The 16,016-nt window shown below is 36.8% G+C and overlaps 2 protein-coding genes across 8 annotated transcripts in view; one reads left to right on the top strand and one right to left on the bottom strand.

The window, feature by feature from the left end:
• The window catches only part of NDC80 (NDC80 kinetochore complex component), a 73,412-nt gene extending 67,309 nt beyond the window's left edge, over positions 1 to 6,103 (bottom strand). The window contains exons 1-3 of one of the 2 annotated variants that reach the window (XR_014252083.1): positions 5,954 to 6,103; positions 4,527 to 4,636; positions 3,060 to 3,137 (exon numbers count right to left, since the gene is read on the bottom strand). Coding sequence is in view for 1 of the 2 variants with exons in the window: in XM_082418693.1 (XP_082274819.1) it covers positions 3,060 to 3,137; positions 4,527 to 4,627 (179 nt within the window). In the remaining variant the exon portion in view is untranslated. The other variant, XM_082418693.1, reaches the window with a different exon arrangement.
• A 37-nt stretch (positions 6,104 to 6,140) lies between these two features.
• METTL4 (methyltransferase 4, N6-adenosine) overlaps positions 6,141 to 16,016 on the top strand; it is a 393,372-nt gene continuing 383,496 nt past the window's right edge. For 3 of the 6 annotated variants that reach the window (XR_014252087.1, XR_014252088.1, XR_014252089.1), the window contains exons 1-3: positions 6,141 to 6,222; positions 6,959 to 7,355; positions 8,842 to 8,904. Coding sequence is in view for 3 of the 6 variants with exons in the window: in XM_082418713.1 (XP_082274839.1) it covers positions 6,966 to 7,355; positions 8,842 to 8,904 (453 nt within the window). In the remaining 3 variants the exon portion in view is untranslated. The other 3 variants (XM_082418713.1, XM_082418714.1, XM_082418715.1) reach the window with 3 other exon arrangements.

Here is a 16,016-nt window from a genome sequence, read left to right as displayed (position 1 = left end):
ATGCAGCCAAAAATAAATAAATTAAAAAAAAAAAAATATATATATATATATATAAATTAAAAAAAAAAAAAGAACATGGGCGCTGAGAGTTAGTATATTGTGATAGTTAAAGCTGAATGTTCAAACTCTGGAATCAGATTTTGGCTCAACTTCCCACTGTGCTCTTTTGTAGCTATGAGAACTTGGGTAAGTTACTTCCTTCAGCTTCAAACTTCAATTTCGATAAAATAACTAAGATACCATTACATATCTTAAGGAGTTGCCATGGGAACCGAGACACTGTCAATAAAGGACGTGGCTCAATGCCTGGGTCTCAACAGATGCTCAATAAATGGTAGGTTCTATTATTTTCTTAATTCCATCTTCACAGTCACAAAAACACTAACATTTCTTGAGCTCATCCTCTCCTACTTAATCTTTAATATATTTTTTTTTACTAGGAAAGAATACATGTATAGACTCAGCTCTTATTCTACACAAAACTGCACTAATAGATAGCTTTTTAAATTATAAAAAAATTTCCCAACCAATCAAAATACTGTATCATTCAACTTATAGTTTAAGAGAATAGGGTCTAGAACCAGAGTCTGGTTAAAAATTCTGTCTCTGTGACTAGTTGTATGACCTTGGGTAAACTATTTAACCTCTGAGCTTTAATTTCCTAATGTCTAAAATGAAGACAATAACAGTATCTACACATAGGGCAGTTCTGAGGATTGATTAAAAGAGATATAAAATAGCACTTTTCTGGCTTACAAAAATGCTCAGCAAAAGTTAGATTTTATAATCATTATCATCATTATCTCTGACATTCAGCTCTGAGATGAAAGTTACATTACAAAAAATGCCTTAAGATTTTTTATCAACTAGAATAAACACCAGAAACAGTTTAACTTGGGTTCATGACAAAGACTTTTCATAAGGTAACAAATATGTCATCTCTAAATATTTTCAAAATAATTAAATAAACATTTGTTTTAAAACAAAGTTATAGGGATTTCCCTGGTGGCGCAGTAGTTAAGAATCCGCCTGCCAATGCAGGGGACATGGGTTCGAGCCCTGGTCTGGGAAGATCCCACATGCCACGTAGCAACTAAGCCCGTGCGCCACAACTACTGAGCCTGCGCTCTAGAGCCAGCGAGCCACAACTACTGAGCCCACGTGCCACAGCTACTGAAGCCCACATGCCTAGAGCCCGTGCTCCACAACAAGAGAAGCCACTGCAATGAGAAGCCCACGCACTGCAACGAATAGCCCCCGCTCGCTGCAACTAGAGAAACCCACTCACAGCACCAAAGACCCAATGCAGCCAAAAATAAATAAATAAAATAAATAAACTTATATAAAAAACAAAACAAAACAAAACAAAGTTATATTTTGTTTTTGGTGAGATGAACAGTTTCTCTATTTTGGAGTTGGAAATTTCTTTAAAAAATTAACTTTATTGAGGTATAATTGCTTAGAATAAAATGCACCTGTTTAAAGCATACAATTTGATGAGGTTTGACAATATTTACACCTGTGTAATCTCTACCATGATCAAGATATTAAACATTTCCATCATCCCAAATCTTATCCCCCTTACCAGTCAATCCTTACCCTACCCCCAGCCTAGGCAACTACTGATCTACTCTAGACAGTGGTTCTCAAAGTGTGCCCTAGGGGATCGAGAAGTCAAAACTATTTTCACAATAAAATTAAGATTTTTTTCACACCTTTCATTCTCATTCTTTCGTTGAGTGTACAGTAGAGTTTTCCAGAGGCTGGCTACATGATGTCAGATATTATAACAGACTGAATTCAGAAGCAGATATGAGAATTTAGCTATCTTCTATTAAGCCAGACATTAAAGAGATTTGCAAAAATATAAATGTCACTCTTCTTACTGAAATAGTTTTGTTTTTAAAAAATTAAAGCATGTTAATTTATATTAACATGTAATGGGTTACTGTTATTTTATTTTACTTTATTTTTTAAATATTTACTTATTTAATTAATTTATTTGGCTGCTTCGGGTCTTAGTTGCGGCACGCAGGATCTTCGTTGAGGCATGTGGGATCTTTTGTTGCGACGTGCAGGCTCTTCATTGCAGCATGTAGGCTTCTCTCTAGTTGTGGCATGCGGCTTTTCCCTTCTCTAGTGGAGGTGCGCGAGCTCAGTGGTTGTGGCATGTGGGCTTAGTTGCCCTGCCGCGTGTAGGATCTTAGTTCCCTGACCAGGGATAGAACCCGTGTCCCCTGCATTGGAAGGTGGATTCTTTTTTTTTTAAAATTTATTTGTTATTTATTTATTATTTATTTTTGGCTGTGTTGGGTCTTCGTTTCTGTGCGAGGGCTTTCTCTAGTTGTGGCAAGCGGGGGCCACTCTTCATCGCGATGCGCGGGCCTCTCACTATCGCGGCCTCTCTTGTTGCGGAGCACAGGCTCCAGACGCGCAGGCTCAGCAGTTGTGGCTCACAGGCCCAGTTGCTCCGCGGCATGCGGGATCTTCCCAGACCAGGGCTCGAACCCGTGTCCCCTGCATCGGCAGGCAGACTCCCAACCACTGCGCCACCAGGGACGCCCGGAAGGTGGATTCTTTATCACTGGATCACAAGCGCAGTCCTGGGTTATTGTTATTTTAAAGTGAATTAATACATACTAATTTTTTTTCTCAGTTTCATTTTCTAATGTAGTTAATATCAATAGATACAGCCCACAAGATAAAAGCTCTTTGGAGTCTTTAATATTTGAGTATAAAAAAGTCTTTGGCTAAAATGTTGGACTAGATGATGGTTCCTAATTTTAAAATGCTATTCCATAGTATGTGAAAGCTATGTGTAGAATTTTCAACCAAGTATTCACTTGTAACAATGAAATAGTGGTCTAAATGTGCTGATATATCTCAGCATAACCCAAAGCAAATATAACCATTTTAACCATTTAAAACAGAGGAAAACTAGATTATAACTTTCTCTTGAAAGGGACCATGCCATCTAATTTTTTGTACTTTGACAGCATCTAGCTCAATGCATGGCTATAAGAATCCCTTCCATTAGAATTAATAAAAAAAATCATTACCTTTTACCAAATACAGAGGCCTTTCTTTCAGATGTGGGTTTGTTTATATTCAATTTTCCAAAGGTTGATTTCTCTTTGCTTTAAGAAAAGGAGAAAAACAAACTCTTTAAATAAGTGGAAAAATATTAGTTCAAGAAACTTTTGTAAATACATTGGAACCAACCCCTCTTCCTCATTACCTATAAGAATAATTCAAAATCATGAAAATTTTTAGCAGCAATCATAGCTACCAAAAAGAGGATAGGCTTACAACATAGTATGAGTTTTAACACTAAAATGTTAAGAAAAAAGGAGGAAAAACCCCCATATCTACATTGTAATTTTAATTATCCTAGAATATGTACATTTATGGATAACAACTTCAAAGGAAAAGAAATGACTTAAAAATAGGTATTTTCAATCACAGAATGACAGCCACATTTAAAATTTTTTCTTTTGAGGCTCACTCTTTATTAGACTGCAGCTACACTTAAGAACATCCATTACATCAATTACAGACCAGAAACATTGACAAAGGCAGCCTTTTAGCTTTGAATGCAATTCAAGGCACAAATCTTTTGGAGTAGTAATGTGCAACAGTACAAAACATTTCTCTGATTTCAGAAGAAAAAAATGCACAAATATTTCAAATTTCTAAAAGTAGCAGAGGCTCATACTATGTAAACCCAAGTAACTTAAGGACAGTTAGCAAGTAACTTGTACCTTGGTAATAGAGAAGGACTGACAGAACTCAATATGGTTACAAATAGCCTTCTCTTAATTGTAAGAAATTCATTCATAGGGAAAAATTAGTTTATGATTTTAAGTTCTTTTTTTTCCCTCATTTTATTTTTTATTAAAAAAATTAAAAAAGAATTGAAGTCCAGTTGATTTACAATGTTTCAGGTGTATAGCAAAGTGACTGAGATGTATATATACACACACACACACACACACATACTTTTTCGGATTCTTTTCAATTACAGATCATTACAGGATATTGACTATAGTGATAGCAAGTTCTTTTGGGCACCTTTTTTTTTTTCCAGTGAATCCTGAGGAAATAGTTTGGAGAAGTGGTGTTCTATAGGCTGCTAGTAAACTGCAGCTAATTGTCAGGGCAAATAATACCTTTCATTGCGAACTGTGCTAGTTGGATACACCTCAGTAAATAGAAGTTACAGCAGAGAACCTGCTCAAACAAGCAGCTCTACAGTAAAGGAGGAAAATAAAAGAGTGAAAGAGTGCTGAAAAGGAATTAGCAGTCCCTCAGGGATTGCCTAGCAAAAGACGTGGCTTTGGAGATTTAAGTATCAAATGAGATAAAACACAACACCTAGTAACATGCCCACTTTTAGCCTTCACTGACTCCAAATTAGGTACCACTGAGAACAGATAAGATTCATCACAGTATCGCTCATACTACATCTTTGTATTAACCTCCTTTACAGATTTCTTTGCCAAAGACAATAAGACATAGGTACTCACGTTTGAGGGGTATGGAGGCCTGGTTTATTTAAGTCCTGGGATCTTAATTCCTGCATAGAGAGGCGGCCAGCACCACCGGTGGAAAATGAACTGCGTTTCATGCTTATGACCTGCATTCACGAATTGGGTAATGAACAAGTCTTTCCAGACATAGATGGTACATTAAGCAACAACTATTATCTTTACCCTCAAACAAAAGGCAGCCAAGTTTCACTGTTTTTTCAAGATAATCTTTCCCGGGCTATCTTTGCTTGTTCATGTAAGGTGAAGTCCTCATTTGCAGGGAACATCTATCTATTTAACTCCATTTAAAAATATTCAACACACATAAACACTTACTAACTGCCTACCATGTATGAGGGAGTGTGCAAGCAATGCAAACAATACAAAGGTGAATAAGGTATGATTCCTACCTTCACAGGGTATTTATGGTAGTTAAACTCCTAAATCCTAACTCAGACCACATCACCACTGTTGGCTGTGCCTATTTCAATGGGAAGTCAGAGGCTACTGACAAGAACTACCTCTGATGTTTCCTTTTCTTTGGTCTTGGAACAGAGCTATTCAGTTTTCTTTTCCTAATGTCCATCTCTCCTGCTCTGTCCTTAACTTACTGTTTTCCATTTACATTATTCAATTACTGCCCCTCCTGCTTCAATCTCCCTTTCATCAAGGACAAATTATCTGGTCTACAGACTGCTTCCATTTTCTCAGACCACATTCACATCTCATTCCCTTCCCATCTACTGAAACGGTTGCCTCCTGAGATACTCATGACTGACACATCTTTTGATCCTATCTTAACTCTGAGGCATTAGACACTATACACCTAGCCCTTCCAGGTCCTGCCCTGGTTTCCAAGAAGGTGGACATCTGTGGTTATCCTTTTACTTCTTGGGGCTCTCCTTTGTCTTTTAAACTGATTACACTCTTTCCTTCTTTGTTTGGCTATTTCTTCTTCGGTATACGCTTCTGATCTATTAAACTTTTCCACTCTCACCTATCTATCCACTCCCAATCTCCACTTAAAATGTACTTTTAAAATCTGAGGTTAAGACTTTAAGATGTACTCCTTACACGGCCATCAGGATGTTACACTAGTATCTCAAACGCACCACAGCAAACAGTTCTTCATCTCGTTCTTCCTCTCCCTGCTACCATCCATTCTTCCCCTTTTCCTCTCTCCATGTCCTCTTCACCCCATCAGCGTCACCTTTCCCCTTCTCCCTTGGAAAATCACTGCCATAAGAAATTTACCGGACTCCGGGAAACTAGCGCCTCGCACAGATGGGGCCCGGGGGCCGGTTACAACAGCAAACACCAAAACGTCGCTCCTCAGGGCCCGTGAATCTAACTTGTTGGCGCCCTGGCGTTCTCCCTCTAGCCCAGTGCTGCCGGAACAAAATTAACCCAAAGTCATTAGTCACCTTTCTTCCAGCTTCCCGACAGGACGCAGGGACCGAACTGCTTGTAAACCGTGCTACTGCCCGCTAGACAGGACGTCAGCCGCCAAAACACAAACTCCTTCCTCCACCCGCCGGCGCCATTCGAATTTTAAAATCTCCGGCGGCGCTGACGTCATCGCGCACGACATGCGCGCGCGTGCGCAACTCTCGCGCGCCGTTCGTCGCCGGAACTCTGCGTGTTGGTGAAGCGCCGCCGCCTCACGGCGGCGCTCGGGCGTCTCCCGGCAGCTGTAAGTGTACTCTGCGAAGTCTGGTCCGTCCCTTAAATTTAGCTGTGAACACCCGAGCGCTTTATGTCCCGGAGTAGCGAGCAGAGCGCTCCAGGCAGCCCTGGAAACGTTTTTTCCGTACAGCAACATGGGGGCTCCAGTTTACTGTTAGAAAAGGAGATTTTTTTTTTTTTTTCCTGTGCCCTGAAAGGAGTGTCTTTCAGGACCACTGTTTAGATGGGTGCTGTTTCATGAAGCAAGTCTGGGAAGGCGGCGTGCACTTTTCTGACAAGGGAGGCGGCGAGGTAGGAGATAGTGACGGCCGAGTGTGGGCGCAGTCGGCCCCAGGGTCGCGCTGCTGAGGCCGCCGCCAGGGTTCGGGCTCAGAGCTTGAGCGCTCTCTGGGGTTCCAGGTGCTCTAGCGGTGGCCTGCGGAAAGCTGGAGGATCTAGTGTGGAGCCGAGAATTAGAAGAGAAAAGTGACCTGAGAACAGTAGGTTATTTTGCTAAAATATGACATCCCTGCTTCCCTGCGTTTGAACTCAGAGGCAAACACAGCCCCAAACTTGGAGAGTGGTGGGTGGCGGGAGGGGAGCTCAGAGCCGAAGTCTGGATACCAGGGTCTTGTAGCAATTGTGCCATCAACCAGTTGTAATTTTGGGCACGTCACCTTTCCTGTCTGAGTTTAGAACTTAATTTGCAAAGTTGGGTTTTACTTCTAGTGTGTAATTCTCAGAGGTGTTTGTTTGTTTTAAAGGAAGAGTATGTCTGTGGTGCGTGAGCTATCACCAGGATGGTTACTGGATCATCTTTCTTTCATTAACAAGATAAGTTATGAACTTCACCAGCATCATGAGCCTTGTTGCAGTAAAAAAGAGCCTACTTCTTCTGTTCATCTTGATACTCTTCACATGGATTCTGTGTCCTCTTTTGGAGCCTCTGCTACCTGTATTGCTTCTACCACTAAGCCAGAAAATGATGATGGAGGAAATTGTGAAATGTTCATACAAAAATATGTTTTTCGATCTGAACTGTTTGATGTCACCAAACCTTATATATCTTCTGCTATTCACAAAGAATGCCAACAAAGTAATGAAAAGGAAGATCTAGTAAATGATGTTAAGAAAGAAATCTCCATTTCTGTTAATGGAAAGGTAATAAGTTTTAAGAAATTTAAATTTTTCTACAGAGAACACAAATTTATTATTCCAGCATCTCAAATATCTTGTGATTTACTAAGTATAAAGAATAGTCAATAAAGCATAATAAGACTTTAGCATGTCCAGAGTGATTTTTAACTTTTTGCTAACATTCTGCCATTCTTAGAAGACCAAATTTGCGTATTTCAGAAGCAAAGTTGATTCAAAAGTGAATGCTCTGTAAATTAAACAAACAAAACTAAGTAACAAAAAAAGAAACCCTGTCTGCCTAGGTTTTCGTATTAATTGCATGTTTTTACACCTATTTTTGCTCAAAAATATGTTTCTTTCTCTGTAAAATTCTAAAGCAGTATATAGCAGTATAAAGGGGGAATTTTAGAGATTTATCCTTTGGGGATAAGCTTGTATAATAAATTTGGAAGAAGGGTGATATTTTTGAAAAGTTTCTAGTGATAAAACTAGACAGCTACTATGGAAAATATATATTCTTAAAGTATATATTTTTGTATACACATTGGTGCAATCAAAAGTTTTGAGAGTGTCATATAGAGTCAAATTAATTATGCTTGAATCCTTTTATGTATTTGAAGAGCTCAGAGGTGATTATACAAAGTCCATTTCAGATAGATTATATTAACATTTTCTTTGTTAGAGATAGGAATTACATTCATTATTCACCCAATAAATGTTTGAGATCTTTCTGTGTGCTGTTGTACAAAGAGTGATGAAACAAGATAAATATAATCTCTGCCTTTTTAGATCTTACAATTGAGTGGGGAAGAAAGATACTAAATAAGAAAGCATGTTGAGAATTAGAATAAGGAAAGTAATAGAGAGTCCATGTATTTATTCAGCCAACGAGCTTTTGTTGTTAGCCCGCTAGGAGTTTGCCACCATGTAGGCACTGAGATTTCAGCAATGAAAAGTACAAAGTCCCTGCTCTATATTGCAGTCTTACATGTTCTTTGCTATGGAGTTGTTAGATGTAGAACAGTGTTAATATATCTTACTTATACCTAATCCTCAGATTACACATAAAGATCTATTAAAAGTACATTGCAATTTTTTTGTTGTTGTAGAAATTAAGAAAGTTCAGAATAATTATACCGTATATCAACTGATAGATGACACTGGTGACTCTTATACAGTGTCACAGTTTCCTTGTGTTCTATGGATGTCAGTGCCATTTTATGTCGTACTAGTTCTTACTAATAGTAGGTAACGCCTACGTGGGCTTTTATCACCCATTAAGTTTGTAGTAATAGTAATAATAATAATTATTATTATTTGGGGAATCTTACCTCCTTAGTCCATACTCTTTGCACTTATTTCGACCTCAGTAGTTAATTATTACCTCTTAAAGAATGAGATACACAATATGGAAAATGTGATAAAGAAAAAAGAAGTACTAATATATTTCAAAATATCATTATTTTGATAGATGGCCACATAATTTTTTTCCCTGTAATTTACTCTTTAGAAGCGTAAGAGATGTGTTGATTTCAATCAAGGTGAATTGGATGCTATGGAATACCATACAAAGGTACGGTGTAAAATATTCATTGATGACTTTAGAAGGTTAATGTGAACTAGTATAAATAAATGGACAACGTAAATAAGGATGTTCTTAAAAATCAAGCAGTCATTTTAAAAAAATTATGATTTATTTATTTATATTTATTTTTGGCTGCGTTGGGTCTTAATTGCTGCTGCTGGGCTTTCTCTAGTTGTGGCGAGCAGGAGCTACTCTTCATTATGGTGCACAGGCTTCTCATTGTGGTGGCTTCTCTTGTGGAGCACGGGTTCTAGGCGTGCGGGCTTCAGTAGTTGTGGCTCGCGGGCTCAGTAGTTGTGGCTTGCGGGCTCAGTAGTTGTGGCTCACGGGCTCTAGAGCGCTGGCTCAGTAGTTGTGGCGCACAGGCTTAGTTGCTCTGCAGCATACGGGATCTTCCTGGACCAGGGCTTGAACCCGTGTCCCCTGCATTGGCAGGCGAATTCTTAAGCATTGCACCACCAGGGAAGTCCCTCAAGCAATCATTTTGATCAAGGTTAGAATTTAACAGTGGAGTGATTTATCATTACTTTTATTGTAATGAACAATTTAAACCAATTTTTATTAAAACCTCATATACTTCTCATTTACATATTTAACATAAGTAAACTTATGCTATATTGGTTAAATCCAGAAAATTTCTGAGTTATAAAAGCCTATTGTCAGTAGGTAAAACAACTTAAGATAGTGGCAGAAGAAAGTGAATAATATGAAGGATGTATTTCTAGAACTTAGAGGTTATGAGATCTGGGAGTTAAAGAAATGAGAGGAAACAGAGGGTACAAATTGTTTTAGATCTCATTGTCTTTCCTACTTATATTTACTTAATCTTTAATTGCTGACATTTAGGTATAGTATGCACATGTCATTTTCTATATTTATGTGTGCTATCTGCAGGATAAATTTCGACAAGTCAAATTTCTGGGTCAGAGAGTTTGAACATTTTGATAAATACTGCCAAATTGCTGCTATGGAGATTGTATCATCTTATTAGCACACTAGAAATGTATAATTTTGCCTGTTTTCCCACATCCTCACCATTACAGTATATTATCATTTTTGATGTTTGCCAATCTAATAGTTGAAAAATAGTATTTTAGTATGGCTTTAATTTGCATTTCTTATTATGAATGTAGTTAAGTGTTGTAATGTATGTTTAAAATTCATTTGTATTTCTTTATGTGAACTGTTTGTTTCCTTTGCATACTTAAAAAAATTGGATTGCTCTTTTTCTTACTGATTTATAGGAGCTCTTTATATGCTAGGGAAATTAGGTCTTTGTCTATCATGTAAATTACAAGCATATTTTTCCCAGTTTGTTATTTTAATTTTAATTATGATTTTTTTTGGTTTTGGTTTTGCCATGCAGACAGTATTATATTTTCATTTAGTTGAATTTTGTATTATATTTTCATTTAGTTGAATTCATGTTTTTCTTTTATGACTTCTGAATTTTGGAATCATAATTAGAGAAGTATTCCTTCTTCAAGGTTTTAAAATAATTTCCTGTGTTCTATTCTAGAACATTTATGATTTTATTTCAAATTTATATCTTGATCCATTTAGACTTTATCCTGGTATACAGTGTGAGGTATGGATCCAATTGACTACCTATATGTCCTACCATTATTCATGCAGTTTTCCCCTCCTTATATGAGATGCTTGATATACTAAATTCACATAAGTATTTGAGTTTATTTCTGGACTTTAAGTCTTACTTGTTTGTCTCACTATTTATTTGCCAATCTCTTTTGAGATTTTATAATGTGAATATGTTTTAATATCTTATCTGGTAGTACTTATTCCCCACCCTCCACCCCCCACCCCCCACCCTGGGCCATCTTCTTATTGCTACTTTTTACAGAATTTTCCTGGGCTTTTTGTTTATTTTCCCATATGAATTTTAGGATCAATTTTGGTGTCTGGTTAGAAAAAACAACCTATTGGAATTTTTATGGCAATCAAATTTATAAACATTTACTATTAGCATCTTTAAGATGTTGTGATCCTACTCCAAAACATAAATGTGTCTTTTCATTTAAGTTTCTGTAAAATTTTCTTTATATAGATCTTGCATTAATTAAAAAAAATTGAATGTCTTGATTTTTCAGGTAATAATTATAACTCTTACAAATATTAATAGTTTTACTTACACCTCTCTAATTATTATATCTCTAATTTATTTATCTTCTCTAATTGTATAGGCTGGAAAATATGATACAATATTAAGTTACATTTGTGAGACTACCTATCCTTGTCCCTGACTTTGTAGGAGATGATTTCCTCTCCACTGGGTTTTGGGCTGAGTTGGAAATAGCATGTTAAAGATGTTACCATGTATTCTTATTTATTGAGTGTTATTATCAAATGTAGTTACTGAATTTTATCAAATGTTTTTTAAGCATCTATGGAGATTTAATGGATGATTTTTCTCCTAATATTTTCCTTTGATTTTTAATCATATGTAACCACCTTACATTTGTAGTATATATTCCAAATGACCATGATGTATTATTTTTTAAATGTTCTGCTGGATTTTGTTTGCTAATATTTTATTTGGGACAGTTGTGAGATTGGTCTGATGTATTTAATTTTTTTGTTTTATATATATAATTATATACAGATATTTACATATTTCAGTGTTGGAAGTTGGAAGTGTTTCTTTTTTTCTCCCCAATTCTCTGGAGTAATCTGTTCTTTAAAAGTTTGGTAGAGCTCCCCTTTGCATTCATCTCAGTGTGTTGCTTTTTTGTGGGGATGCTTCTTTGACAGCTTTTCCTTTTTCCTCTTTGGAAATCAATTTTAGATTAAAAAAAATTCTTTTGTAGTCAATTTTGGTAAATTATGTTATCTTAGAATATTATCCATTTCATCTAATTTTTAAAATTTGTTTATGCATAGTCTGTTTCTGTGGTTATTTTGCCTTCACTATTTATGTTGTATATTTACTCCCTTTTCCTTGATAGATTAGCTAATGGTTTGCCTAATTTATTAGTTGTTTTTGAAATTAATTTACCTTAAAAATGTCTAACTTATTTCTGCTTTAATCCATTTTAATTTATTCCTTCTGTTTTTTTCTTTTTTTGACTTTTTGAGTTGTCTTAGTTCATTTTTTTTCTTCTTTTTTTTTTTTGGATGGAAGTATTCAATGTTATGATTTTTTTTCTCAGGGCACTGCAGCATACCGTAGGTTCTGATGTGTTGTGTTGTAATTGTCATGATGTGAAATTTCATTGAAATATCATGGTTTTCTAGAGATTTGCTTAAGAGTTGTTTGTAATAGAGTTTTAAATTTCCATGTTGGAATGGTGTTTTTGGTTTGATGGTTAATGTTATATTTATCTCCATAAAAAAATGCCAAATTGCTTTCTAAAGTAGTTGTACTGTTTTGCATTTCCCACCAGCAAAGTATGAGAGCTCTGTTTGCTTCATATCCTCACTAGCATTGATATCATCAGAGTTTTGATTTTAGGAATTCTTTTAAATGTGTAGTGGTATTTTATTGAGGTTTTAACTTGCATTTCCTTAATGACTAATAATGTTGAGAATCTTTTCATTTGCTATACATACGTATACATCCATCTGCTACACGTTCTTTGTTGAAGTTTTCATAGGATCAGTGTTTTTTCATCCTTGAATATTTGAAGTAATTCACCAGTGAAATTATCTAGGCCTGGAGTTTCCTTTTGGGGAAGGTTTTTAGGAACAATATAAGGTTCTTTAATAGATAACAGGGATTTTCAGATTTTCTGCTTTTGCTTATGTCAATTTTGGCAAGTTGTATTTTCTAAGAAATTTGTCTGTTTCATCCAACTTGTCAAATTTATTGGCATGAAGTTGTTCATAGTATTCTCTTATCATGCTTTTAATGTCCGTAGGATTTGTGATGATAAGTGATACCCCTTTTCATTCCTGATGTTGGTGATTTGTATTCTTTCCTTTTCTTGCTAGGGGCTTGTTATTTTGTTGCTGTTGTTTTTTCAAAGAACCAGCTTTTTTTTTTTTTACTGTGGCAAAATATATGTAAAATAAAATTTACCACTTTAACCAGTTTTAGGTGTACAATTCAGTTGTACTGAGTACATTCATGTTGTTTTGTAACCATCACCATTATTTATCTCCTGAATGATTTTTTTTTCCCCCAACAGGGAAGTGCCTGTTTATCTATTTTTTTGTTAATGGACATTTGGGATGTTTCCACTTTTTAGCTATTGTGAATAATGCTGCTATGAACATGAGTGTACAAATATCAGTTCTAGTCCCTGCTTTCAATTTTTTGGGGAATATACCCAGAAGTGGAATTATTGGATCATATGATAATTCTAATTTTTTGAGGAACTGCCTTATTGTCTTCCACGGTGGTTGTACCATTTTACATTCCCACCAGCAATGCATAAGGGTTTCTAGTTTCTCCATATCCATGTCAGCACTTATTTTCTGTTTTTGTTTTTTTAACAGCCATCCTAATGGGTGTGAGTGGTGTTTCACTGTGGTTTTGATTTGCATTTTTCTGATGATTTATGATGTTGAGCATATTTTTATGTGCTGTTGGCCGTTTGTATGTCTTTTTTGGAGAAATGTCTGTTCATGTCCCTATTCATGTCCTTCGCTCATTTTTAAATTGGGTTTTAGGAGTTTTGTTCTTTTTTTTGGCCACGCTGCATGGCTTTTGGGATCTTAGTTCCCTGACCAGGGATCGAACCTGCGCCCTTGGCAGCGAAAGCCTGGAGTCCTAACCACTGGACCGCCAGGGAATTCCTAGGAGTTCTTTATATTCTGGATATCAATCCCTTATCAGACACATGAATTGATGTCAAGTATAGTCAAAGAACCAGCTTTTAACTTAGTTAATTTTCTTTACTGTCTATCTATTTTCTATTTTGTTGATATTTGTTCTCTATTATTTTCTTCCTTTTGGTTTACTTTGCTCTTTTTCTACATTCTTAAAGTGGAAGGTTTTGTCAGTGGATTTAGATTTTTTTTAATATAAGCACTTAAAGCTATAAGTTTGCCTTGAATCATTGCTTTAGTTGCATTCCACATATTTTGATATTTTGTATTTTCACTTTCATTCACTTCAAAATATTTTCTAATTTCCTCTGTGATTTTATCTTTGACCTATATGAATTATTTAGAAGTCTGCTGTTTCATTCCCAGATATTTGGGGTTTATCTTGATATCTTCTTGTTATTGATTTCTAACTTAAATCCGTTGGGGTATAAGAATATACTCTGATGATTTCAATCCTTTTAAATTTATTGAGCCTTGCTTTATAGTCCAGCATATGAATTATCTTTGTGACTGTATTGTGTGCTATTTTTAATGTATTTTTGAATATGTATTCTATAGTTGTTGGATGCAGTGTTCTATGAATATCAGGTTAAGTTGGTAGTGTTGTTCAGAACTTCTTCATCTTTAGAGATTTTTGGTTTAATTGGTCTATCAATTGCTGGGTAGATTTTTCTTAGGTGAGTTTAGAATGATGTTTTTAGACTAAGGCTGATTATTCCTTTTTACTGACACAAAATCTGTTATCTACCCAATAACCCTGTCAAGAACTGGGATGAACTGTCTGAGATTTTACTCTATTTGGAAGCTAACAAGTTAGCAAGTTTAGATCTCAGATTTTATTAAAGTAGATTTAGACCTAAGATTTTATTAAAATAAGGAGTTTATTGCTCCCTGCATAGCAGGAAGCATATGCTTTTTGTTCACAGACTTCCCTTGTACTCCATGGGGACGATGCCAGGGAGCCTCGGTGTATGCTCTGCATGCAGTAGATTTGGTTCATAGCTAAAGAACCCCAAGGTTAGGGAACCCCAGTTTTTTAAAATGGGTTGCAAACAAACCTGTCCAACTTTTTGTCCCAGAGTCAGCCTTTATTAACCTGGACAGCAAACAGATCTGCCTTCTGGCTTGGAGGGAGACATGATCTCCATCTTCCATGCTGTATGAATATCCTTGTGTTGGAGGAACTGATCGAGAGGATATGACCACTGGTTGACCTGGACACTTGGAGGCTCCTCACCCCTCCTTTGTCTTTGGACTGTACACTCTGCCCACCGTTCCCACAGTGGGAGCTGTTTTCAAGGACATAGCCTTGAGAGAGTAAGCTGTTGTTGAGATGATCTGGACTGTGTATGTGACTGAACCCAGTTAAGAACTCTACATTAGCTTTTAGGATTCTGGGTGACAGGTACAGAGATCTACTTGTCTTGCAGCCTCCCAAGACAAGCCTCGTTTTTAAGTTCTCTTGTTGTTAAACCTGCCATCTTCCCATCTAGAGTGGTCTGCCTCTTTTCTTTGGTCTCTCCTTGCCCTCTGTGTACGGGGGCCAGTTTCAGATTTCACCTGGGAAGCTCTTGAGGTTACAAACCAACACCTTGAAAATTTATTCTGGAACAAAAGCTATCAGTGCCTCTGCTCACACAGGGAGACCCATGGTAAAATGTCCTCCAATTGCCCTGTGAATCATGATGTTTTCTGGTCTGAGTGTTGGAAACAGGTACTATTCTTGGCCCTGTGAGAGCTCAAGACACTGTTTCTTTTAGTCCTCGTGGGTGGTTCTTTTCTTGGCCTTGGATAGTTCCCCCACACACTTGGAGTGATCAGTATTTAGGGGAATTTCTCCAGTGTGACTACCTGCAGATCTCCAGAGTTCTCTCTGTACAGCTCTTTTCTCTCTGATACTCTCCTGTGTACTCTGTCTTGGCCTCCCCATATTCTCAGCTCTGTCTCCTCAACTCTGGATTTCTTCTAGACTCTGCCCAGATTCTTCCTGTGGCTTGGAAAATCTCCAGGCAGTTAGCTGGGGCAGTCATATGATTTCTTTCACTCTCCTTTGTTGCCTGATGCCCAGTGTCTTGAAAGCTGTTGTCCCTGTTACTCCATCTTGGTTGGAAGTGGAAGTCTCTGGCTGCTTTGAGCGTTTTCAGCAATTTAATTGTGATGTTCCTTAATGTAGTTTTCTCCTCCTCGTCTTCCTCCTCCTCCTCGTCTTCCTCCTCCTCCTCCATTTGTTGATCTTCTTGGATCTGTGAATACACAGTCTTCAGCAAATTTAGAAATTTTTGGCTGTTATCTCCTCAAATATTTTTTCTGTC

The sequence above is a fragment of the Balaenoptera physalus genome, assembly GCF_965194825.1.
Source record: "Balaenoptera physalus genome assembly, chromosome: 12".
NCBI classification, from domain to species: domain Eukaryota; kingdom Metazoa; phylum Chordata; class Mammalia; order Artiodactyla; family Balaenopteridae; genus Balaenoptera; species Balaenoptera physalus.
Note: the sequence above shows the minus strand (reverse complement) of the source record. Positions and strands in the feature narration are given on the sequence as shown.